Source organism: Carcharodon carcharias, chromosome 26 (genome assembly GCF_017639515.1).
Source record: "Carcharodon carcharias isolate sCarCar2 chromosome 26, sCarCar2.pri, whole genome shotgun sequence".
In the NCBI taxonomy this organism is placed as follows: Eukaryota; Metazoa; Chordata; class Chondrichthyes; order Lamniformes; family Lamnidae; genus Carcharodon; species Carcharodon carcharias.
In genome coordinates, this window is record NC_054492.1 from 13,869,886 (window position 1) to 13,896,767 (window position 26,882).

General features: G+C 42.8%; 1 protein-coding gene across 1 annotated transcript in view; it reads right to left on the bottom strand.

The window, feature by feature from the left end:
- LOC121269770 overlaps positions 1-25,998 on the bottom strand; it is a 50,293-nt gene extending 24,295 nt beyond the window's left edge. Inside the window, exons 1-4 of the mRNA XM_041174677.1 lie at positions 25,914-25,998; positions 23,036-23,114; positions 19,860-20,465; positions 16,052-16,221 (exon numbers count right to left, since the gene is read on the bottom strand). Of these exons, the coding sequence (XP_041030611.1) occupies positions 16,052-16,221; positions 19,860-20,331 (642 nt within the window). The 5' untranslated portion in view covers positions 20,332-20,465; positions 23,036-23,114; positions 25,914-25,998. The remainder of the gene's footprint in view (positions 1-16,051; positions 16,222-19,859; positions 20,466-23,035; positions 23,115-25,913) is intronic.
- Between the last annotated feature and the right edge of the window lie 884 nt (positions 25,999-26,882).

Here is a 26,882-nt window from a genome sequence, read left to right on the forward strand (position 1 = left end):
ACTGCTCAATTAATTCGGAAATGAAAAGCATTCCATGACTAACTCCACCGTTGGCTTTGGTTAAGCAGAAAAAGAAACATTCTTGTGTTAATGTAAAGACCACATGAGGAGCAGACAATGACTTGCACACCTTGTGAAAGATTGTAAAGTATTTGCTCGCAAGAGTTGATGGATAATGGGTCACTCACAACTACAACAAAGCATAGCATTTAGTGGTCATTACTGAAATGCATTTCATGGCTCCGGATTACTACCCAAGCCACATGCAAATTGGCATAGGGACGCGAGAATAAGGGAAGTAAACACGTGGCTAAAGGAGTGTTGCGGGAAAGAGGGGTTCCACTTCATGGGGCACTGACATCAGTATTAGAACAGGAAGGATCCATACCATTGGGACGGTCCCAACCTGAACTGATCTGGGACTAACATTCTAGCGAAAAGGGTAAATAGGGTGGTCAACAGGACTTTAAACTAGAAAGTGGGGGGGAAAGGAAGGGTAAAGCTCCAAGAAGTATGACTAATGGGAAACAAAGCAGCAGATTAGCGTGTGGGTGGAGTGGATTCAACTTCATGGAAAATTATGAAAAAACTGAAAAGGAAGGAGAGCCCAGGAGAGGCTATTAAAGTCTCCAGAACACAAAATAGGACAGAGTGTTTGGAAAGGGCTAGGAATCTAACTTCAAACACATCAGATAAAGGGATGACAAAGAGAAGGGGGACGGGAAATACAGGACTGAAGGTGTTGTATTTGAATACACGCAGTATACGAAATAAGGTAAATGAGCTTGTGGCGCAGATTGAAATTGGCAGGTACGATGTGGTGGGCATCACGGAGACATGGCTGCAAGGGGATCAGGACTGGGAGCTAAATATCCAAGGATATACATCCTATCGAAAAGATAGGCAGGTTGGCAGAGGGGGTGGGGTTGCTTTGTTAGTAAGAAGTGAAATTAAATCGAAAGCAAGAAATGACGTAGGGTTAGATGATGTAGAATCTGTGTGGGTAGAGTTGAGGAAGCGCAAAGGTTAAAAAATCCAAAATGGGAGTTATGTACAGGCCTCCGAACAGTAGTCAGGATGTGGGGCACAAGATACACCAGGAGATAAAAAAGGCATGTAAGAAAGGCAAGGTTACATTGATCATGGGGGATTTCAATATGCAGGTACACTGGGAAAATCAGGTTGGTAGTGGATCCCAAGAAAAGGAATTTGTAGAATGTCTACGAGATGGCTTTTTGGATCAGCTTGTGGTGGAGCCCACTAGGGAACAGGCAATTCTACATTTAGTGGTGTAATGAGGCAGATTTGATAAGGGAGCTTAAGGTGAAGGAATCCTTAGGAGGAAGTGACCATAATATGATATAATTTACCCTGCAATTTGAGAGGAAAAAGCTGGAATAAAGGTAACTACAGAGGCATGAGGGAGGAGCTGGCCAGAATTGACTGGGAGATGAGCCTCGCAGGAAAGACAGTGGAACAGCAATGGCAGGAGTTTCTGGGAGTAATTTGGGAGACACAGCTAAAAACATCCCTAGGAAGAAGAAGCATAATAAAGGGAGGACGAGGCAACCATGGCTGACAAGGGAAGTCAGGGGCAGCATAAAAGCTAAAGAGAAAGCAAACAATGCGGCAAAGAGCAGTGGGAAGCCAGGGGATTGGGAAGCCTACAAAGACCAACAGAGGACAACTAAAAAAGAAATAAGGAGGGAGAAGATTAAATATGAGGGTAAACGAGCCAGTAGTATAAAAGAAGATTGCAAGAGTTTTTTTTAGATATATAAAGGATAAGACAGAAGCAAAAGTGGACTTTGGGCCGCTGGAAAATTATGCTGGAGAAGTAATAATGGGGAACAAAGAAATGGCAGAGGAACTGAATAGGTACTTTGCGTCAGTCTTCACGGAGGAAGACATGAGTAACATCCCCAAAATTCAAGAGAGTCGGGGGGCAGAGGTGAGTATGGTGGCCGTTACCAAGGAGAAGGTGCTAGGAAAACTGAAAGATCTGAAGGTGGATAAATCACCTGGGCCAGATGGATTACACCCCAGAGTTCTGAAGGAGATAGCTGAAGAGATAGTGGAGGCATTAGTGGTGATCTTTCAGGAATCACTGGAGTCAGGGAGGGTCCCAGAGGACTGGAAAATCGCTAATGTAACCCCCCTGTTTAAGAAGGGAGTGATGTAAAAGACGGGAAATTACAGGCCGATTAGCCTGACCTCGGTCTTTGGTAAGATTTTAGAGTCCATTATTAAGGATGAGATTTCAGAATACTTGGAAGTGCATGGTAAAATAAGGCAAAGTCAGCATGGTTTCATCAAGGGGAGGTCATGCCTGACAAATCTGTTAGAATTCTTTGAGGAGGTAATGGGTAGGTTAGACAAAGGAGAGCCAATGGATGTTATCTACTCGGACTTCCAGAAGGCCTTTGACAAGGTGCCGCACAGGAGGCTGCTCAGTAAGATAAGAGCCTATGGTGTTAGAAGCAAGGTACTAGCATGGATAGAAGATTGGCTGTCTGGCAGGAGGCACGGAGTGGAGCTAAAAGGGTCCTTCTCAGGATGGCGGCCAGTGACTAGTGGAGTTCCGCAGGGGTCAGTGTTGGGACCACAACTTTTCACTTTATACATTAATGATCTAGATGAAGGAACTGAGGGCATTCTGGCTAAGTTTGTAGATGATACACAGATAGGTGGAGGGACAGGTAGTATTGAGGAGGCGGGGAGGCTGCAGAAGGATTTGGACAGGTTAGGAGAATGGGCAAAGAAGTGGCAGATGGAATACAACGTGGGGAAGTGTGAGGTCATGCAATATGGTAGGAAGAATAGAGGCATAGACTATTTTCTAACTGGGGAGAGAATTCAGAAATCTGGAGTGCAAAGGGACTTGGGAATCCTAGTCCAGGATTCTCTTAAGGTTAACATGCAGGTTGAGTTGGTAATTAGGAAGGCAAATGTAATGTTGGTATTTATTTTGAGAGGACTAGAATATAAAAGCAGGGATGTGCTGCTGAGGCTTTATTGTGAGAATATTGTGAGCAATTTTGGGCCCCGTATCTCAGGAAGCATGTGCTGGCCCTGGAGAGGGTCCAGAGGAGGTTCACGAGAATGATCCCAGGAATGAAAGGCTTAACATATGAGGAACGTTTGAGGACTCTGGGCCTATACTCGATGGAGTTTAGAAGGATGAGGGGGGGATCTGATTGAAACTTACAGAATATTGAAAAGCCTGGATAGAGTGGAGGTGGGGAAGATGTTTCCATTAGTAGGCGAGACTAGGACCTGAGGGCACAGCCGCAGAGTAAAGGGAAGACCTTTTAGAACAGAGATGAGGAGAAACTTCTTTAGCCAGAGAGTGGTGAATTTATGGAATTCATTGACATAGAAGGCTGTGGAGGTCAGGTCATTGAGTGTATTTAAGACCGAGATAGATAGGTTCTTGATTGGCAAGGGGATCAAAGGTTACGGGGAGAAGGCGGGAGAATGGGGGGGTTGAGAAACTTATCAGCCATGATTGAATAGCGGAGCAAACTCGATGGGCCGAATGGCCTACTTTCTGCTCCTATGTCTTATGATCTTATGGCCTCCCCTGGAGTTACTAACCAAGCTATCATTTGCCTTGCTGTCTCTATATCTGATCCTAATCAATCCTTCATGTTTATCCGTACCCAAGAGAATGTGTAAACTGTGGTGTTTGCCAGCTCAGGGTTGGGACTGTTCCTTCTCAACATATGTAAGTGATCTGGGTTCAGATACGAGAGTTGCAATGGCAACATTTGAAGATGACACAAACATTTAAGTGGTTTCAGGAGGACAAATAAATTGATAGATACTGTCATATGAAATAGAATGCCAAAAGATTTGAGGTGATGCATTTTAAGAGTAGAATAAGGGGAAGAGATATACACTAAATGATAAGGAGCATAGGAACATGAGGCCATTCCGCCCCTTGAGCCTGTTCTACCATTGAGTTAGATTATTGTTGATCTGTATGTGAACTCCATGTTCCTGCCTTGGTTCTTTGATCTTTAAAGCCTTCACCTAACAAAAATATATCAATCTCATTTTTGAAATGTTTGGTTGATCCAGCCTCAAGAACTTTTTTGGACAGAGAGTTCCAGATTTACACTAGTCTTTGGGTAAAGTCCATGTCTGAAAGCAGCAAGATCTGGACAACATCCAGACTTGGCTAGTAAGTGGCAAATAACATTCATGCCACACAAGTGCCAGGCAATGACCATCGCTAACAGGAGAAAGCCTAACAATCTCCCCTCGACATTCAACAACATAACAATCTCCACTTTCCTGAATGGGAACTAAATCACTGTTCCTTCATCGTCGCTGGGTCAAAATCTTGGAACACTCTACACAGCATTGTGGGAGTACCTTCACCAAACAGACTGCACTGGATCAAGAAGGCAGCACTGTCAAGAACAATCAAGGGTGGGGAATAAATATTGACCTCGTCAGCAATGCCATGAATGCTAAAAATAAAAAAAAATAACCAAATCATTATCACATTGCTGTTTGTGGGGCCATTCTGTGTGGAAATTGGTTGTTGTGATTTCTATGATACAACAGTAACTATACTTCAAATCAAAAAGTTGTTTGTAACGTGCTTGGGGACATGCTGAGGTAATGAAAGATGCTACATAAACACAAATCCTATCTTTTTTCGGCAATAACTCTGAAAACTGACTCCGGCCTTTCTTCAAAAAGTTTACCTTTTAGTGCTTTTACTGCTGATCAGTGATGAGGTCCCAGTTGGTTGCACTTAAAGTTATTTATCCTAAATGCTACCAATTCTTCTTCAGTCCATCTGTTTAATTTACCTTTGACTATTTTTTAGCCTTTTCTACACTGGTTGTTTAACCATACATTTTGACATCATCAACAATTGTGAGAATACTGCTGATGTAGAATACACCCTGTTATGTGTAACTAACAGGGAATCAGACAGGTACTTCTGGAAATCCAAGTCCTACTATTTTCAGCACAAACCTTTATCCATTTTTTATTACCTTTAGGTTTCTACTGACTGGATAATTTTTAATTCAAATTAGCTACTTCAGTCATTATCCCATGTGCTCAGACGTGGAACCAAATTAAATGCTTTTTGAAATCCAATATGTTATATCCACTGGATATTCCTTGTTCATCCATTCATTCACTTCCTCAAAGAATTCCAGCAGATTTGTGGGGCCTGACCTATTGGCTCTTGAACCATTCAGATATCCCTATGGCTCCGTTGTCTTTAGATGAACATAAGTAGCATCCTTAGTTGGAATGCTGCTGAGATTTTTTTCCAGATAATGTTAGATTAAATTCAATCATTTTCTAATTTGCATCAGCAGTCATGACAGAAAATTCTTCACTACTTTCTAAGGGAAAGAAGCAAACTAATGCTATGCAGAGTCATGTTGACACTCTTTACGAAAAATATTGTTTTACTTCATAAAGCTTAGACTAACAAATGTCTTATATTTCAGAATAAAAATCCAGCTGATTTTTGCAGTTACACACACACATATTGAACAGTTTTGTAAGCTATTAAGAATGGCTCACTATCCCTTCATACCCCCACCCCGCCCCACTCCAAAGGCTGGGTCAGCTGAAACTTTCAAAACTAAGATTGATGGGTTTTTGTTAGGTATTCAGGAACTAAATTACCTTCACTGCTCCAACAACTCATCAACACCAACACCCATCTAGGACCCTCCACCCTTGCCTGTCCCTCCGTCCCCACCCCATCTTCCAATCCCAGCCCCAGCTGTGTATTCACTATAACCCCTGACCTTCCCCTCTCCGACCCTGAACGTTCAGTGCTCAGCACAGGACTTAGTTTCATACCCTTACGCCCTTATCTCAATGAATTTCGGGCTCGGCACGATGCTGAACTCTTCTTCTGCTGTCTTCGTCTCCGTGCTCACTTCTTTGGGCAGGAATCCTCTCCCCGTTCAACGGATCCTTTTACCCAGCTCCAATATTCTCCCTCCACCTGGACCCCTCCCTCTGGATTCTTACCTTTTCTTGATCTTTTCATTGAGAACTGTCGGCGTGACATTAGTCGTCTAATTTCTCTGCTCCTCTTATCCATTCTAATCTGTCTCTCTCTGAACTTACTGCACTCCATTCTCTCAGGTCCAACCCTGACATCGTCATCAAACCCACTGACAAGGGTGGTGCTGTTGTTGTCTGGCGCACTGACCTCTACCTTGCAGAGGCTGAGTGTCAACATGCAGACACTTCCTCCTACCTCTCCCTGGACCATGACCCCACCACTGAACATCAAGCCATTGTTTCCAGGACTGTCACTGACCTCATCTCCTCTGGAGGCCTTCCTCCCACAGCTTCCAACCTGATAGTCGCACAACCTCGGACGGCCTGCTTCTACCTCCTACCCAACCTTGGATGGCCCGCTTCTACCTCCTACCCAAAATCCACAAACAGAACTGTCCCAGTAGACCAATCGTGTCAGCCTGTTCCTGCCCCATGGAACTCATTTCTCGTTATCTTGACTCCCTTCTCTCTCCCCTTGTCCAGTCCCTTCCCACCTACATCCGTGATTCCTCTGACACCTTACGTCACATCAACAATTTCCAGTTCCCTGGCCCCAACTGCTTCCTCTTCCCCACTGACATCCAATCCCTCTACATTTCCATCCCCCACCAGGATGGTCTGAGGGCCCTTAACTTCTTCCTCGAACAGAAGCCCGAACAATCCCCATCCATCACTACTCTCCTCTGTCTGGCTGAACTTGTTCTCACACTGAACAATTTCTCCTTTAACTCCTCTCGCTTCCTCCAAATAAAAGGTGTGGCTATGGGTACCCGCATGGGCCCCAGCTATGCCTGTCTCTTTATGGGGTATGTGGAACATTCCTTGTTCCAGTCCTACTCCGGCCCCCTCCCACAACTCTTTCTCTGGTACATCGATGATTATTTCGGTGCTGCTTCATGCTCTCGTCGGGACTTGGAAAAATTTATTCATTTTGCTTCCAATCTCCACCCCTCCATCATTTTCACATGGTCCATCTCTGACACCTCCCTGCCCATCCTTGACCTCTCTGTCTCAATTTCTAGTGATAGACTGTCCATCAATATCCATTACAAGCCTACCGACTCCCACAGCTACCTGGACTACAGCTCCTCATACCCCGCTTCCTGTAAGGATTCCATCCCATTCTCTCAGTTCCTTCACCTCCGTCGCATCTGTTCTGATGATGCTACCTTCAAAAACAGTTCCTCTGACATGTCCTCCTTCTTCCTTAACCGAGGTTTTCCACCCACGGTCGTTGACAGGGCCCTCAACTGTGTCCAGCCCATCTCCCGCGCATCTGCCCTCACGCCTTCTCCTCCCTCCCAGAAACATGATAGGGTCCCCCTTGTCCTCACTTATTACCCCACCAGCCTCCGCATTCAAAGGATCATGCTCCACCATTTCTGCCAACTCCAGCATGATGCCACCACCAAGCACATCTTCCCTTCACCCCCCCCAGCGGCATTCCGTAGGGATCGTTCCCTCCGGGACACCCTGGTCCACTCCTCCATCAACCCCTGCTCCTCAACACCCACCTATGCATCTCCCCATGCATACGCAAAAGATGCAACACCTGCCCCTTCACTTCCTCTCTCCTCACCGTCCAAGGGCCCAAACACTCCTTTCAAGTGAAGCAGCATTTCACTTGCATTTCCCCCAACTTAGTCTACTGTATTTGTTGCTTCCAATGCGGCCTCCTCTACATAGGAGAGACCAAACGTAAACTGGCGACTGCTTTGCAGAATACCTGCGGCCTGTCCGCAAGAATGACCCAAACCTCCCTGTCGCTTGCCATTTTAACACTCCACCCTGCTCTCTTGCCCACATGTCTGTCCTTGGCTTGCTGCATTGTTCCAGTGAAGCCCAACGCAAACTTGAGGAACAGCATCTCATCTTCCGACTAGGCACTTTACAGCCTTCCGGACTGAATATTGAATTCAACAACTTTAGATCTTGAACTTCCGACTCCATCCCCACCCCCTTTCCATTTCTTCCCCCTTCCTTTTGTTTTTTCCAATAATTTATATAGATTTTTCTTTTCCCACCTATTTCCATTATTTTTAAACCTTGTATGCCCTGCTAGTCTTTCCACCCCACCCCCACTAGAGCTGTACCTTGAGTGTCCTGCCATCCATTCTTAATTAGCACATTCGTTTAGATAATATCACCACCTTCAACACCTCTTTGTTCCTTTGTCTGTGACATCTTTTGATTATCTGCTTCTATCACTACTTGCTTGTCCCTACAACTGCACCACCCCCCCCAACTTCTCTCCCCCCACCACCACCTCCCCCCCCCGCCCCCGCCAACCTTAAACCAGCTTAATTTCACCCCTGTCCCAATATTCACTCAGTTCTGTTGAAGGGTCATGAGGACTTGAAATTTCAACTCTTTTCTTCTCTGCCGATGCTGCCAGACCTGCTGAGTTTTTCCAGGTAATTCTGTTTTTGTTTTGGATTTCCAGCATCCACAGTTTTTTATTTTTACCTTCACTGTTGCTGGGTCAAAATCCTGGACCTCCCTTCCTAACAACACTGTGGATTTACCTACATCACGAGGACTGCAGCAGTTCAAGAAGGCAGCTCAGCACCACTTTCTCAAGGGCAATTAGGGATGGGCAATAAATGCTGGCCTAGTCAGCGATGCCCACATCCCATAAAATTTTTTTTTTAAATTACATGGATAGAGTTATATAGGTCGACCACAATCTAACTCAATGGCAGACATGCTCGAGGGACTGAATACATGCATACAGACTTGACAGGGAGGAAAAGACCAACTGGTTCATCAAGTCTGCCCAATGCCATGATAGGTACAGCATCTTGACTAAACACTGCCAAGCCCCCTACCTCCCAACCCTCCATATTTTGCCCAAAAGCTTCTAGGAGAGGCAAAATAAAAGCAGAGGAAAATCTCAACGCCAATAAGGGGAAAAAGCATCCAGGAAAATCCAATCCTCAAAAGATGTCCCTTTTCTCATACAAATCACTGATTTCACTACAAAGGGCATAACGCACAAAGCTTACTTCACCAAGCTCCACTGTGTGGGAGGTGAATTAGTGGGAGGGCTTGACAAACTAATTCAATGTGAAGCATTAGCCTATGGGGGCCTTTCAAACTCTTGGAGTAGTAATTCACTCCTGGAATAGACACAGTTCATCAGAGAACAAAAGTGAGCCTCAAGTGAACTGACCAAATGTTGGGGGTTTCTGGTGTGAATGTGAACTTATCCCAACTCATTTACCTAACAACCATTTAAATAGAAAACTGTTGCCAAACTTAACCGGTGTGCATGAGATGAAATACATGGAGAAATTAATTCTTTAAAAGACTGTTTTGCCCACATTTTTCTTTAATTACTTTCAATGTGTTTGGCCGGCTGCCATTACTGCCATTGCACTGGGCTTTTTTTTCATGAATGACTTCCCACTGTCTAAACAGCAAAAGAACAAAGAAGCCATACTATAAGCTTGCTGATATAAAATCAAAGAGCTTATTAAATGGAGCCTAGGCAAAACAAGATGAAAGGGCCGACTTGGCAATCGGGAATGTGCTTGGTGTTCACACAGTGCTGGGTTTTGCACAAGATGTATTGATGCTGTGCCCAACAAGTACAAATGAATTCGCAGTATCACAGCAGTGGGGCAGTACTGGCAGTCCTTGATCTGAGGGGTCAGCAAAGCTGGGCTGTTTGATGGGCTTCCTGCAAATATAACCAAGAACTTTGATGTGCTATCACTTCTCATAATGCAGCAGTATGTTTCCTTCTTGTAAAAACAAAGGCTTAGCTCGTGCTTCCCCTACTCGCAGCTATCCCTTTTCTCAGGACACCTAGGCATGTTTTGTCAGACATGGTAGTGAGGGGGTTTTTGATACTGTATAGTACCAATCATGTTTGCCTTAGGGAACCAATAATATTTTCTTTATAAATCATATTTAATTACTCCAATTCTCAGTGTGTCATCAACAAACATACCATTGGCTGGAAATTTAACATTAAAGTACCTCCACTGTTATCTAGTTCTATTACTATGTCAATATTTTTACATTAAGTATCTGGTCGAAATTTTATAGCTATGCTTCTAAAAAAAATTGTAATACAAATCAGCGCAAATTTTCATCAGGAAAAGCTCGTGAACAAGAGATATCATTTTCTTTTTAAAATTCTGTTATGTTAAAACATAGATAGAGCCTGTTCTATTTCCTTCCCTTAACCCTTTCTTTCCAACCACATACACTAGCTGTGGTTAAGAGGATGGGCAGATATCTGTGGATTTCTCTATAACCTTTCCCAATTTCTCCCTGTATGTGGTCACCTGGTACAAAACACAATAGTGCTTTGTGCCAAGTGCCCTTCCAAGATGGAACAGCTGTCAACGGTCTTTTCCTACTGTTGGCCAGTCACCTTCCTTCCACTCCACAACATGATTGATGGCTCTGGAAGAAACCTGACTTGTAGCTGTCAACACAGGCTTGACATCCCACAGTGTGGAACATCAGTTCAAACAAGTTAGTCAAATAATCATTTGGTAGTACAAAACTTGAGTAGTGCTGAAAAAAGAGACATGTCTGAGCTTTTCATCGTGTACTCATCAGGACACTAGCAAGAATACCCATATAAGAGGAAAAACAACACATACTGTAGGTGAAGAGAGTGCTGTTTGGCTGGCAAGTGGTGTTGCCATGGAGAATGTACCATTGATGGTGGCTGACAGTTAACTGCCAAGCATCGTTTGAAATTTAAACCATGCAGCTTGACCCTGATTGGTCAAGGCATTGCCCTGAGGAATGAGTCAGTGAATGGCTGTCACTTATCTAGTTTATCTAAAACAGGCGCATTGTGTGTTCCTGTTCTTTCTATTTGCAAAGAGCAGGACCCAGTGTATTAATATATACTTCTTGTGCATGCATATGCACCACATTGTGAACCCAACTGAAAATCTTAAATTGGTCGTCAGCGTAATTTTTAGCACATTGAAGCTTATTTAGCTAATGTTGTCCAATCGCGGAATCACATCTAATGTTGCACACTGTGTTTTGAGTTCTGCAAGCAAGGGCTGGCTGGGTTTGGTCTGTACCGTGCCCATTGTGAACAGCGGCTGGGACATGCTGTTTGATACGATGCGCTAGTCTTTGGGACGTACAGCCTACATACCTAGTATCACACTGGCACGGAAATTCATATACCACATGAATCATTTGTGTAAAAGGCAGAACGTCTTTTTGGCTTGACGGCAGCATCCTGGTAGTGGTGAATACCACTCATGTTGCTACTGCATAGTGGCATTGTGAAATAGCTAGCTTCACCAGTTTCTCAAATGTTTGAGATACCTTGCCCTTTCAGGATAATCTAAGGTAGACTGGGCACTTTTCAGGGCTGGAAGTGACGGCCTTAGGCCTGTTCATGAGTTTGTGTGATATACAGCGTGAAATGATCTGAGCCATTATACTGCAGGGTACCTTTGATGTGCCCTATTTCAGCATCAAGCTTGCACGGTGAGCAAATGGCTCGAGCCCTATTTACAAGGTTACCGATAAGGCCAATCTTAAACACCACTTGCCAACCAATTAGCACTCTCTTCACGTACAGTACAAATTGTTGTTTTTCCCCTTATATTGGTATTCTTTTGAGTGTCCTGATGATTGCAAGATAAAAAGCTTAGATATGTCAATTTTTTCAGCAATACTCAAGTTAGTCAAACTTTATTTTAAGGCAAAAACAGAATTACCTGGAAAAACTCAGCGGGTCTGGCAGCATCGGTGGAGAAGAAAAGAGTTGACGTTTCGAGTCCTCATGACCCTTCAACAGAACTGGGTGAATCCAAAAAGAGGGGTGAAATATAAGTTGGTTTAAGGTGGGGGGGTGGGGGGGGGGTGTGTGTGTATGGGGGTGTGGGGGGTGGTGGGGTTGGGGGGGGTGGTTGGGTGGGGGGAGAGAAGTGGAGGGGGGTGGTGTGATTGTAGGGAGTAAACACCTTGTCAAGCATCCGCAGTTTTTTGTTTTTATCTCTTTGTTTGATTGACTGCCACTCCTCTTCAAGAAATGCCTACCTTGAAGAAGTTTTGTTCCTCTCTGTGACAAGATTTCCGTATCTCTCTTTTGCCTTGTTCACCTTCATTGCTTTCCATTTCTCTCCTGGTGTTTGACAAGGTGTTTACTCCCTACAACCACAGCACCCCCCTCCATTTCTCTCCCCCGATCCAACGCCCCCCACCCCCCTCCATCCAGCACCACTACCTTAAACCAGCTTATATTTCACCCCTCTCCTTGGATTCACTCAGTTCTGTTGAAGGGTGATGAGGACTCGAAACGTCAACTCTTTTCTTCTCCACCTTTGCTGCCAGACCTGCTGAGTTTTTCCAGGTAATTCTGTTTTTGTTTTGGATTTCCAGCATCTGCAGTTTTTTGTTTTTATCTCTTTATTTTAAGGCAATTTCTCATACAGCATATTCACAAGAAAATAAGAACCAGGAGCAGGAGTAGGCAATTCAGCCCCTCAAGCCTGCCCTGCCATTCAATATGATCTCCTTTCGGCCTCAACTCCAATTTCCTGCCCTCTCCCCATAACCTTTCAACCTGTTACTAATTAAAAATCTGTCTAGCTCCTCCTTAAATTTATTCAAGGTCCCGGCATCCACTGCATTCTGAGGTAGTGAATTCCACAGATTCACAACCCTTCCAGAAAAGTAATTCCTCCTCATCTCTGATTTAAATCTACCACCCCTTAGGCTAAAACTATGGCCTCTTATTCTAGAATGCCCCACAAGGGGAAACATCCGCTCCACGTCTACTTTGTCCATCCCCTTTAGCATCTTATATACCACAATTAGATCTCCTCTCATCCTTCTAAACTCTAGCGAGTATAGACCTAAACTGCTCAATCTCTCCTCATAAGACAAGTCCTGGATCTCTGGAATCCATCTAGTGAACCTCCACTGAACCGCATCCAATGCAACTACATCCTTCCTCAAGTAAGGGGACCAAAACTGTGCACAGTACTCCAGGGGTGGTCTCACCAATGCCTTATACAGCTGCAACAACATTTTTAATACTCTTTTCCTTTAGTAATAAATGCCAAAATTCCATTTGCCTTCCTTATTACCTGCTGTACCTGCGATTTATGATGGTAATATGTTTTAAACCGAGATCTATGGAACTTAAACAGCCTGCAAGGGGGCCTTAATAGGCCCATGAGGGCATTATCTCTATTCCATTTATGACTAGGCTTATTGTGTGGTGGAATCATAGTTTCAAGAATTCTGCATTTGATGTTTTACTGGTAACTGCTGGTACATACTAATAATCATTTTGTAGTGATGTCACTGTCTTCAGGGGGCAGTTATATGCAAAGTAAGGATGCATAGAGTTGGGGGTAATATTGGTAAACAGAGAGGAAGCAGACGGTAGGGATAAACAAGGCATTTCCAAGTTGGGAAGCTCTAACAAGTGTAAGGATCAGTGCCGGGGCCTTAGCTATTTACAATCTAAATTCATGACACAGACAAAAGAGGCCAAGAGTAACATATCTAAGTTTGCTGACAAAGCTAGGTGGGAATGTAAACTATGAGAGTGACACAAAGAGGCTGCAAAGAAATATTGACGGGTTAAGTGAATGGGAAGCAAGATGGCAGAAGGAATACAATGTGGAGAAATGTGAGGTTATTTACTTTGGTAGCATTTCTTTCTTTATTCATTCATGTGATGTGGGCATCGCTGGCTAGGCCAGCATTTATTGCTCATCCCTAATTGCCCTTGAAGGTGGTGGTGAGCTGCCTTCTTGAACTGCTGCAGTCCATGTGGTGTAGGTACACCCACAGTGCTGTTAGGGAGGGAGTTCCAGGTTTTTGACCCAGCGACAGTGAGGAACGGCAATATATTTCCAAGTCAAGATGGTGAGTGGCTTGGAGAGCAAGTTCCAGGTGGTGGTGTTCCCATGTACTTATTGCCCTTGTCCTTATAGATGATAGTGGTCTTGGGTTTGGAAGGTGCTGTCTAAGGAGCCTTCTAAAACCCCTTCAAGGATCAATGCACATGAACCCCAGGTCCCTCTGTCCCTGTACATTCTTTAGAACTGTGCCAAATCTATATTGACTTTCCCTGTCTCTTCTGCCTCATACTCTCTGTATTAAATTCCATCTGCCCATTCTACTTGCCTATCTATGTCTTCTTGCAGTCATTTGGTATCACCCTCATTGTTTGAATAAGGATGTCACTTTTGCCACTTTCCAATCCTCTAGCAACTTCCCCGTATTTAAGGAAGATTGATAGATTATGGCAAGCCCTTTCTTTTTCTCCATCCCCACTTTCCTTTGCAACCTGGGATGCAATCCATCTGGACCATGCGACTTACCCACTCTAAACATAGCCAGCCTTTCCAGTACATCCTGAATATCAGTTTTCACCCTATCCACAACCTCTACCATTCTATCAATATTTTGTCAGCATCTACTTCCTTAGTAAGCACAGATACGAAATATTCATTAAGTATTCTAGCCTTCCTCTGTACTTCTAAGCATATACCACTGTCCCTAATAAGCCCAACTCTGCCTCTTAAAACCACTTACAGTTTACATGCCAGTCAATTATTTTTGGGTTACCTTTAATGCTGACTATCATTCTATTCTCATATCTGTATATTCATATGTAATCCTATAATAATAATCATTGGCTATAAAGTGCTGTGGGATGGCCTGAGAATATAAATAGTGTAATATAGTGTAATAGTGTAATAAGTTTTTTCTTTAGGTTAAAATTAATTGCAGTTAAAGATAGAAAATCTTTTCCACCTAATTCCACGAAGTGACTTTAGTTCAACAATAGATATCTCCCATGAGGGAGCTGTGATTTCCAGGTGCAAATTGTTGGGAAATTCCAAATGGTGGTTAAAGGCTGGTGAAAACAGTTTAGAGCAGTATGAACATGAGCCACAGGTTTTGTTAACAGAATTCTCTTCATTAATTTCCACTTCTATGAAGACAATATGAATTTCACGAATGGATAACTATCAGGATCAACCTTTAAAAACTAAGAACGCACTGCGAACACACAGAGGGTTAGACCAGGACCCTTCAGCAAGACTCCCACTAAAAATGTTAAGCCCATTCTCATTCAGAATCTAATTAATTCCTTTCATATTTGTACCATTGCCTGTTTGTATTTCATCATGTCCCTCACTTGCCATATTTCCTTTTGTATCTTTAATCAGTCGTTACATGTAGTGAGATATTCTAATGGGTGTGAAAACATAGGGTAATGGTAACAAGTGACCAGAATTTCACGCTCCCCCACCGGTGGATTTTTAGGTGGGGGTGGGAGCATGAAATTGAAGGCACGAGATTCCCTCCGGGTTCCCGCCTGCCTCAACTACACAGCACACAGCGCTGTTATGCTTGAGCGGGCCAGGCCTCAGATGGGAAGCCCACCCTTGCCCCAATTGAAGCCGTTAAGGGCCGTTTCCTGCCCAATCTCAAATGTTAGGCTGGTGGTAGGGTTGAACCTCCATGGGGTTGCCTGAAAAAGAATGGGGTTGCATCTCAGGCGGAAAATGGGGAGAAGGGGGGGGCTTGCCACCATTAGAAGCCCCCTTCTGAAACCAGTTGTCGACCCCCCCCCCCAACCCCACCGCCTTACTGTCTGGTGACCTCTGGACCTCATTCCCCCCGGCCTCTCCCCCAAGAACAAGATTGCCTCCTTCATGCCTCCCCACAGGCCTTCCCTACCCTCCCCCACTTTTGGATCCCTCGAATTTACCTGGGGTCTCCAGCGCCTGAAGTTAGGCTCTGAGGGCCTCCTGCATTTCTTCTTCTGTCCACTGCAGCACTGTCACTGCAGGGACTGGAGAGTCCTCCCTAGTGAGCGGTGGAAGTCCCGCCTGCAGCCACTTAATGCTCATTCAAGCATGAAATGGCTGCGGGCCACTCAAAGGCTCTTCAAATGATGGAAAGTGAAACCCCCACCATCTGAAAAATTCAGGCCAGTAAAGCTGCAAAGATATAAAGTAATGAAAATGGGACCAACCTGAATGACGTCACCATCACCAATAACAAAAGTAAGCTTTGGATCCCTGTCTATAATGGTCTCATCTTCCAGCACTCCAAGCAGCTTTATTGTGACCTCTTGACCAACATCAGGTTTGGTAGCTTGCCCTTGTCCTTCTTTCAGTATTTGTTTCTGAAGCAGCCAGTCATCTGTAAATTGAGTGTGTTTTCAAAGTTATTATAATGAGGTTAAAACGTGCCTACGCTCAATAAAAGTGCAGCTGTACTAAAGACACTGTTGAGAGCAATGTCCTGATGATAGACCCAAATTATAATGCTAACTGCACCTCACACCAACATTCGCGTGAAAGGAGTTGAGCACCAAGTGATCATACTCCCAAGGGTTAATTTTTCACGCTGCAGGAGGCTGCTTTCTCCTGACTTTGATAAGATTGAAGGAATATAGTTACAAAGCCCCCAAGGAATTTATTGTGCACTTGTAGAATGCCAAGTGCACAGTTCTGAAGAGGAGCCATATTAGACTCAAAACATTAACTCTGTTTCTCTTTCCACAGGTGCTGCCAGATCTGCTGAGTTTTTCCAGCACTTTCTGTTTTTATTTCAGATCTCCAGCATTTGCAGTAGTTTGCCATTATCTTATAGAATGCCAGTTGACTAAAATAGATTATCTGGCCTTTATCACAGTTGCTGTTTGTGGGAGCTTGCTGTGAACGAACTGGGTGTCACATGTTTCCCAACATTCGAACAGCAAATATATTTTGAATGTTCTTTATTGGCTGTAAGATCCTTTGGGGCATTCTGAGGTCATGAAAGGCACTATATAAATGCAAGAAATGTCTTCTTTCTATCCTGCAGCTAGTTCACTCTCCAAGCAGCGTGAGGCAACTTAATCAAAATTTTACAGGTAATCTTGCAGGATTGTGTTCCCACTCCTTCAAGCTTCTCAAAGTCAGGAGAAAGCAGCCTTTTGTAGCATGAGAAATTAGTCATTGGGAGTGTGGTCACTAGGTGCACAACCCCTTTACTGCTGATGTCACTGCAAGGTACCGTCAGCAGTATAATTTGGGTCATTGCTCAATGATCACACGTATTTGAATATCATGGTCATGGTACTCACTTTCATCTGCCCAGCAACAGAAACTATGCAATGAACCTATGATTTCCCAATTTGCGTGAGCTACTGTAAGCTCAATCTTTAAAGTGACCATCTTGGTATACCAGCTTCAACTTGCTGCAAAATCACAAGAGAACCTGGAGGCAGGGGTTCAAAGACCTTACACCTGACTAAAGATCTGGTCTTAGTCAGGTCATTGGACATGGTGTGGGAATACTTAGCAGCAGCAGAATGCCTGTAGCTGCCATGGGTTGGAAAGATTTCGAAGGACTTGCACTTATGTAGCACCTTTCGTAGTCTTAGGATGTCGCAAAGCAAGTTACAGCCAATTAAGTATTTTTGAAGCGTAGCCACTGTTTTAATGTTGTAATTATGCAGGAAGCGGTCCAGAAATGTGACTGTCAGGCCATAATAGAAGCAACGACAGCACTTGCATTTATATGGTGACTTTAATGTTGCAAAACATCCCATCTTAAAACATTATCAAATAAATTTGACACTTTGACACAAAGAGATAATAGAATAGGTGAAAAAAATGTTTGACCAAAGAGGTAGGTTATAAGGAGCCTCTTCAAGGGGCACAGTTTCAGGATAAGTGGCCAATCATTTAAAACTGAGATGAGGAGCAATTACTTCACTCAAAGGGTTGTGAAACTTTGGAATTCTCTACCCAAGAGGGTTGAGGAGGCTTCATCGTTGAATACATTTAAGGCTGGGATAGATAGATTTTTGGCCTCTCAAGGAATTAAGGGATATGGAAAGTGGGCGGGAAAATGGAGTTGAAGCCCAATTAGCCATGATCGTATTGGATGGTGGAGTAGGCTAGATGGGCCAAATGGTCTACTCATGCCCCCATTTCTTGTGTTCTTGTGGCTGTAGGGCTGGAAGAAGTTACAGAGGTAGTGAGGGGCAAAGCCATGGAGGAATTTAAAACAAAAACAAGAATTAAAAAATGGAAGCTAAGCTGGAACAGGAGCCAATGTAGTTGAGCAAGAACAGGGTGTTGGTGAGCAGGACTTGGTGCAAACTAAAACAAACTTTGAATAAATTCAAGTCTGCAGAGGGTGCAAGATTAAAGGCCAGCCAGAAGATCATTGGAGTAGCTGAGTCTAGAGTTGGCAAAGACATGGATGATAATTTCAGCAAGAGATAAACTGAGACAGGCAGAGAAGGGTGACGTTGTGGAGATAGGAGTTGGCACTATGGACCACATATAGGACCAGAATCTCATCTCAGGTTTAAATAGGGTGCCAAGCTTATGTGGTCTGGCTCAGCCTCAGACAGTGGTCAGGGAAAGGGATAAGCTGGTGGCGAGGGATGATACCAGTGCCCCCCTGAAGTGTGGTGCCCTCAACAACTTTTTCAACTGCCTCAACCCTTTCATGGCGACGTTGATTGCTGGGCGAGGTCCATGGGTGGGATGCACCTGTCTTGTGCCACCAGTGACACTGAGCGTTCCATACGACAGAGAATCTCACTCTTCCTGAACATGTCAGTGTATGGGTGCAGCACCCACTCAAGTGATGTTGCAATGGTTCTCCAAGAGGGCAGAGGGGGTTGATTTTTATTTAGTATGCCTAGCAGAAATCTAAAAGACCATGAGCAATGCTAATTTTACACTGTGACCAATTTTACTCTTCATTAGAGTCAGTGAAAATTGACTTTCTACCTGAAGCCTTGGGTTTGCCATTCTGCTGGGTTAAGTTAACTTGCCCCATATACAGTTTCATTCTTCCCTCACCTAGAAATTTTTTGACTGTGGGAAGGAACATTAATGGAGGCCTAGGTGCTATACTCTCAGCCTTTGCTTTATTGTGGCCTAGGGAGAAGATAAAAGGATTTGATAGCCTCAAAAAATAAGTTAACATTGCATTCTGAAAACAATTTGATGAAATAATTAATCAAAAACAGCACTTTGAGCACAATCTAGATGTCTGTTCTCCGGAAGACAAGGCTCCAATATGACTGAGGGAATGGTTAGCAGTAAACAGAGAGATTCAACTGGCTTTATCTCACTGCTGGCAAGGTAAAACAAAATGAAAATCAAAGGACAGATCGGTAGATTAACTCGTTCCTTTCCTGACACTGTCTGGTAGCTCCTTGTCACCAGCAATAAGTGAAAGTGGGGAGAAATCTGGCAGTTTCTCTATCTTAATGCTGCTGACAAGTGATAATTGCATTGTCTCTCCAGGTGCACATCTGGCAAAAGGTATATCTTAACCTGTATCTGAAGCCTCACTCTATTAGAATTAAGTTAATATTGCACTAACCATATGACAATCACTGCAGCACAGAGAGCTTTCATTAAAATAATTTACAGTATTTTTATTATAAGAATTGTTTGCAATTACTGATTAACAGCTCTTTAAACAATTTCCAGAGAAATAAACATTATCGCAAAAGTTAATGTTTTGTTATTAAATTAGCCCTTTGATTCAAAGATAATCTTTTGAAAAACAAGAAGCTTAAATTTAAAGGGAGGTAAGATAACATGTCTTTAATCATTTTGGTTTTAACGTACTTGTTTAGACTTTAGTGCTCTGTGTCAATTCTCCTATCTTTTAACTATTAGAATGACTGAATAATTTGATTTATGTATATGGGCCTGGATGCCTTTATATGTATGTGCAGTTTATTGCTAATATAATGACTATTTCTAATTCTAGATCAAAGTTAAAGTAACTAATCAACAGGTCAAAGGGCCAATACTTGCCTGTAATGCCAATCCAACTCTCAGAGTGGCAAGTATTCATAAAAGTGCTGACACAACATTCTCCAAGGCCATCGATCTCAAAAAATGGGGCCTGTAATTCATCGACATCAGAAGCCCTTATTGTCTCTGGAGGCAGCTGGAACCTGACAGCTTTACTGAGGCTAGGGACTTTGTCCAGGTTTGTTTGTTCTGCCTCCTCAGGACCAACAGATCCCATGATGGACTCGTTAATGGTTTTTAAAGCTGCCTCATTGATGTTTTCAGGTCCTTCGACCATTTTTGCTCCAAGCACTAGATGCTGTTTATCCACTTCAGCAACCAAGGCCTCGCCATCTGGACAGGTCTTGGGTTGTATATAGCACTGAGCCTCGTCGATATCTGCCCAAATAACAGACTGCTTTTTATCCTCTTCCACTTCTGCCAAAGTCTCACCATCTGGACAGGCCGATGGATGTGCGCAATGCAAAAACATTTCAGTCCGATTAACTGATTCCTCTTTAGTTTTAGAAAACAGTCCTTGGTTTGTCGAGTTTTTGGAGGATATTGCTAAATTGAAGAATCTCTCAGGGGCCGTCAATCCATCAGTCCACTGTTTATCAACTAAAGCTGTACAATGTGAGACATTATAGACTTCAGTTAACTAGTTCAGCAGACAATCCAGCATTTCCACAACAAAACAAATACAGGCCAAAGTGAACAGCTAAAGTGATGTTACAAGCGCACCAAACAATGTCAGTAAGGAGTCTGCGGAGATAATCTCTGAAGATTAACTCGACAAAATCCAGTAAAGTGTCAGTCAAAACCAATTAATTATCGAGCACTCCCATGATTCCTTGAATTTTAAAAGAACAACCTCAGCTAAAAATAATCGCAAAAAATTTTTAAAAAGCAAGAGCTCAAAGACGCCAGATTTTTCTTTGCTATTTCCCAGAGTTGCTACAGTACCCTGGTTTACCTGATCAGGAACAAAACAATGTTTTCAGTCATTCTTATTCCAGAAGCCCATCCTCTGTAAGATTGTTCTACATTTATCCCTGCTCCATTAACACAATGCTAGCTGTATGTTCGACAGAGCCCCAAGAATAAATTCTTTAGAGTATATTGGGTTATGGTGCTGTTTCGGATTCATAATCAGTGGCATGTCGATTCCCTGCTTCCCGACTAGGTGGCTAGACCCTAGGCTGGAATTGGTCCCCAGGCCTTGCTAACTCTGTTTGTGCTGTCACATTGCCACAGGTGTGGGCATAGCAAGCCACTGAAGGATTCTGAACAGAACAGAGTCTGTGGCTCCACTCATCGGAAACCAATTTCTGAGTGAGGTCCTTAAATAGGCATTCTGCTCCTCTTTGATATATGCCTAAACCCCTGTTTTAGGCAGCCTCTTCGTGTGCCATCCTTCCGTTAACTGCAAACATACCAATTAAATGACAAGGATTGGTAAAACAACAATGTGGGTTCTTTATTTGAAGATAAGACTATATCCATAAAATGGTAACAGGGAGGTATAAACACGTCTGACTTGTATGACTGCTTCCTTATCCTGTCTACAGATTCATGGGATTATGCATCACATCCTGTCGCGTGGTGGATAAGTGATGGACAGTAGTTTAAGATACGCCCCATTTAACGATACATTAACATCACAAAATTTGAGATCGCTGAAAATGTGCTCAACGGGTTTAGCAGAGGCCTGAACAGGGGCGGTTTGGGCTTTGGACATCTCTCAGCAAATTGGTCGTTTTTTGCCCTTATTTCACACTGAAAAATGGCTGCGAAGCACATCAATTTTTACTCCAAGCATGTTTCAGTTATTATTATTCTATCTTTTCCACCTTATGTATTGGCACGGGATATTGGAACTATGGCAACTGAGCTTTACCTTAAAGACTTTAAAAGGCATCTTTAGATATTTTAAAAGACAGAGCAAACTGTTCCGTGCTGATAGAACTTTGAAGACAAAAACAAGAACTTGCATTTATATAGCGCCTTTAAAGTAGTTAGGTGTCTCAAAGCATTTCACAGGAGCATCATCAGGCAAAAGTTGAGGCCGATCTAAAGAAGGAGGCATTAGGACAGGTAACCAAAAACTTGGCCAAAGTGATAGTTTTAAGGAGCGGAGAAAGGCAGAGAAGTTTGGGGAGAGAATTCCTGAACTTAGCACCTAGTCGACGAAAGGTACAGCCACCAACAGAGGGCCAGAATTGGAGGAATGCAGTATTTTCGGAGGGTTGTTGGCTGGAGCAGATTACAGAGATAGGAATGGGTAAGGCCATGGAAGGACTTGAAGACAAGGATGAGCATTTCTAATTTGAAGCATTGCTGGATTGGGAACCAATGTAGATCACTGAGTAACCCTGTCTAATACATAGAGCTGATTTCATTCCAAGCAATGAACATTTTGAGTTTAGCAAATTTAAACTACAGATTTAATCTGGGCATCTGAGAGAATCAATAAACCAAATTCCCTTTGCCCTTTTAGGGCACAAACAGATACACATTAATCTTTGTTTGAATTCTCACAGGGGCAGGGGGATTATTTTAGGTTTTTCTTCCATTTTGCTTAACTTTTAAATTCTTTCTTGGGACATGAGGAACACAGGTTAGGCCAGGATTTATTGTTCATCTCTAGTTGCCCTTGAGAAGGTGGTGGTGAGTTACCTTCTTGAACCATTGTAGTCCATGCGGTGTACATACACCCACAGTGCTTTTATCTGTAGTGATTTGATGCAATTGAGTGGCTTGCTAGCCAATCCAGACAGCAATTGAAAGTTAACCACATCACTGTCTGTCTGGAGTCACATGTAGGCCAGGATAGGTAGGGATGGCAGATTTCCTCTCCTGAAGGACGTTAGTGAACTGTGCAAATTTTTTTAAAAAGCATTTGTGTCGCCCATTCACTCTTTGTGTAAATAGATTTACAGGGAAAACAAAACAGTATCTGCAATTAACCTATAGGAAAAATTGAACACGAAGTAGTCTGTGTTCTATACTGCCTAACTTGCGATTATGCCTACATTGTTCAACTGTGGTGTTGCAGGCAGCATCAAAGAGTCACTAAATGTCATTTATAAGAAGCAACAATCAATTATTTTGGTTTGAAAGTGTTACCTATTTTGATGTATAACATTCTTAAAAAGTAGTAATATAAGGTTAAAGCGGTTGAAAATGTTTCTTACTTGCTAAAATTTTCTCCCACTCTTCTTACCCATGTTCATTAAACATGTGCCAGACTACGTGGACATGGTACTTCAACGTCTGTAAGGCAATGATTTCCGGTACATGATTCTTATTCACCAGTCCTTAGCCCAATAGCATTATTGTAGTTTTTACCATTTCATATTAATGAGTTCAAACCATGTTTACCATGAATGCTGAGGTCTGCTTTGGACTTGGTTGGCAAAAACTCTTCTAATCGCTTGGGGTGATAATTCAAAGAAACATGCTGCGACTAATTTTAAAATGTATAGGATTTGAACTAGTGTCATTCATCAGGGTTGCATGAACAGTGGGGTGGTCCCCAGCTGTACCCACAATTCTTCCACCATGTTCCTGGGTCATGGTTTCCCAGATTTTCCACATTTTTCTCCCCCTCTGCCATTACCATTCCCTCCAGACCCATTCTAGACTCTTCCCATTATCATTCCTTTTGTCACTCAATCAATCCTGCATCCTTCCCTTTGCAATGTCCAAGATGTCCATCTTTTATTCTTTTCCTGCCCCATCCCCCACTTCCTTAAAAGCTGCTCACCTCTAACATTTTCCAGTTCTGATGAAAGTTTAAGAACCTGAAATGTTAACTCTGTTTCTCTCTGCACAGTTGTTGCCTGAACTGCTGTGTGTTCCAGCATTGTCTCTTTTCAGTTAATTTATTTGGCTGATGCTCAAGCATTTTCTTAAATCCAAAATGTTAACCACAAAAGATTATTAAAAATAATTTGCTTTAATCCAATTTCAGTAATTTGTATATTAATAGAAATACATCTTAACCTCAGAAAGAATTTTCAATTAACCTATGACGCTGTTACCTCACAAAAGCCTCATTGCAATTTAAACAATTTATGTAGTGGTTGCACCTGGATCAGCTTTATGCCACATTAATATCTATTATAAATTCAACAGTAAATCATTTTTTAAAAATTTTATTAGTCTGTGACTTATTTCCAGGAATGATCCCCTTAAAACTTGTACATAAACTCTAGTAAATAAAGATCACCCTAATTTTAGGATTCTTGTTATCCACATTAAAGGCAAGAAATCCCAGATACTAGGATTAGAGTACTTTTTTAGATAAAATAATACATTGGCCTGAATTTTCCCATCAGCGATTTGGGGGCGGGACCCGCTCGCCGACGGGAAAATGATGCAGGATGACATCGGGAGGAACCCCTGACGTCATCCTGGTCCCTTTAAATTTTTAGGAAGGCGGGTGGACAGCGAAATCAGCTGTCCGCCCACCGACCTGTCAATGGCCAATTAAGGCCATTGACAGAGTAAGTAAGATCATTAAAGACCTGTCCATCCAACCTTAAGGCTGGCGGGCAGGCCAGGAGCCCCAGGGGGCTTCTGATAATACATGAAACCTCATCCACTGGCGGGATGAGGTTTCATGTCCATTTTTAAAGACTTTAATACATTTTGTGCGATATTTATTAACATGTCCCATCTCGTGTGACATTGTCACATGAGGGGAACATGTTAATAATTTTTTAATTTTTCTATTTTTAAAATTTTCTGGACTGTCAGTAATCTCCCTGAGACAGCACTTTGCCTCAGGGAGCCGTGCGCAATTTCGTGTGCACGCGCGAAAAAGCGTACTTTGACAGTTGCTGTTAACTAAAATATCTCCCTCCTTTGCCAGTGCTAGGGGTCTGCAGGTTGCTGTACTGTTGGTTAAGCTGGGGATTCCCTCCCCCTCTGCACAGGAAGTGCATAGCGCTTCCTGTCGGGCAGGCCACTGGGTGGACCTTAATTGGCCCACCCACCGCCGAGCTGGTGGGGCCCACACGCCCACCAAAGGCAAAATACTGCCCTTTGGCTTTGTGTGGTTTGGTACAGAGATGTAAACAATGGTTAAAAGCTTTATAGATAGGGGGCGAAGATGGCATAGTCGTAATGTCACTGGACTAGTAACCCAGAGACCCAGGCTAATGGTTTGGGGACCTGAGTTCAGGTCCCACCATGGCACCTGATGGGATTTGAATTCGGTTAATAAGTCTGGAATTGAAGTCTAGTCTCAGTAATGGTGACCATGGAACCATCATTGATTGTCAGTAAAACTCACCTGGTTCACTAATGCCCTTTACGGAAGGAAATCTGCCATCCTTACTTACCTGGTCTGGCTTAGATGTGACTCCAGACCCACAGCAATGTGGTTGACTCTTAAAAATAACTTGCAAGGTCAGTTCAGTGGCAATTAGGGATGGGCAACAAATGCTGGCCTTGCCAGTGACGCTCGCATCCCATGAAAGAATAAAGAAATTTGATAGTTTACATCGACCTGACTGGATCTTGGTTGAACACCTTATGCAAAAGTTGCACCACTGGCAAAACAGCATTCCCTCAGTATTGAACTAAATTATCATCTTAAATATGCCCTCTCCAGAGTAACACTTGAGCCCATGACCATGAGCAGTCAAATTGCTATCAATCTAGTTAATTTATAAAGTTCCTAAACAATGTTTAAATCTCTGTACACACAAAACCAATGCATTATTTTATCTAAAAAAAATTAAAGAAGAGGAAAAATAACCATAATAATACTCAGCTTAAATTCAAGTTTGAGGAAATCATGTCTGCTCATACTGTGACTGAAAGTATAAATTGCAAAGGGCATTTAAGGTAAATCAAGAGCCACATAGAGCCTAATTTCAGATTTCTGCCAAAGTAGAAATATTTATTGGCATGGAGTTCAATTTTCTTCCCTGCTTTTTACAAAAAATAATTCCATGTGACATTTTTTATCACATTTACACCTCACAGAAAGTTCCTTTTTTCCATTGACTTACACCAGTAAGAATAATTCGCATTGTTAAATGTACACTGCGCTTTTCTCACCGTTTCTATTGCATAGTTTCCTGGTATTTAGCTGCCTTGGGCTTTATCCCCAGGACTTCTGCCACAGCGCCCTTTGCTTCACTCTTTCACCTGTAGAAACCTTCTCAAAGCCTGTCATGTTGGCCAGCCTATTAATTCATGTACTATGACTCAACACATTTATTCCTTTTATCTATTTTTATTTCTATTTAAGTCAATTGCCGGAGAATATTTTCTCCATTAAAGGCTCTATGTAAATGGAAGTTGTTGTTCCGCCGACAATGCAGTTCTACTTTGAACAGGAGTGAAACGTAAATTTAAAAAATAGACACCACTTCTTAAACTACGTCCAAGAACATGCTGTGTCATTAACTAAGTGAGCTTAAAATTCACCCTTCCATTAATTGCAAGTTAAGGAAGTCTGTGTGTGCAGGCAAGAGATTATCAGTTCTCTACAACATGTGAAAAAAAGATCCAGCCCCTGCCCTCATGAGAATGGTCAGCTTTTTCACTTTTTCTTGTTTTAAGTGCAGGACCAAATTAAGGGCCAATGCATATGTAGCAATAATAAATTCAACAATTACTAGTTCCCTCACTCGCTGCTGTGGCATCTCACCCACCTACCATTTTATGTTCATCCTTGATGGCAGCCAGAATTCCAGGCAATGGATAACAACTGCAACAAATGCACTGCCATTTTTCCAAGTCTTTTTTTCGATTGGACAATTTATGCAAAGATATGATAAGGAAGGTTGTCGATCAGCATAGAACCATAGGAGTCATAATTGGGACAAGGACCAAAATATGATTTAGAAACTCTTTTGAGCTGTTGGGGATCCCAAGTGCTACTTTGTGTTTGTAACTGAAGTTCTGCTCATCCGGTAGGGGCGAGCATGTAACTATGAACCAAGCAATTTATTGAAGGGAGGTATAGACATCTGAGAGATCAGTGCTGAATCTATTTGTTCTTTTGCACAGCAATGTATTAAA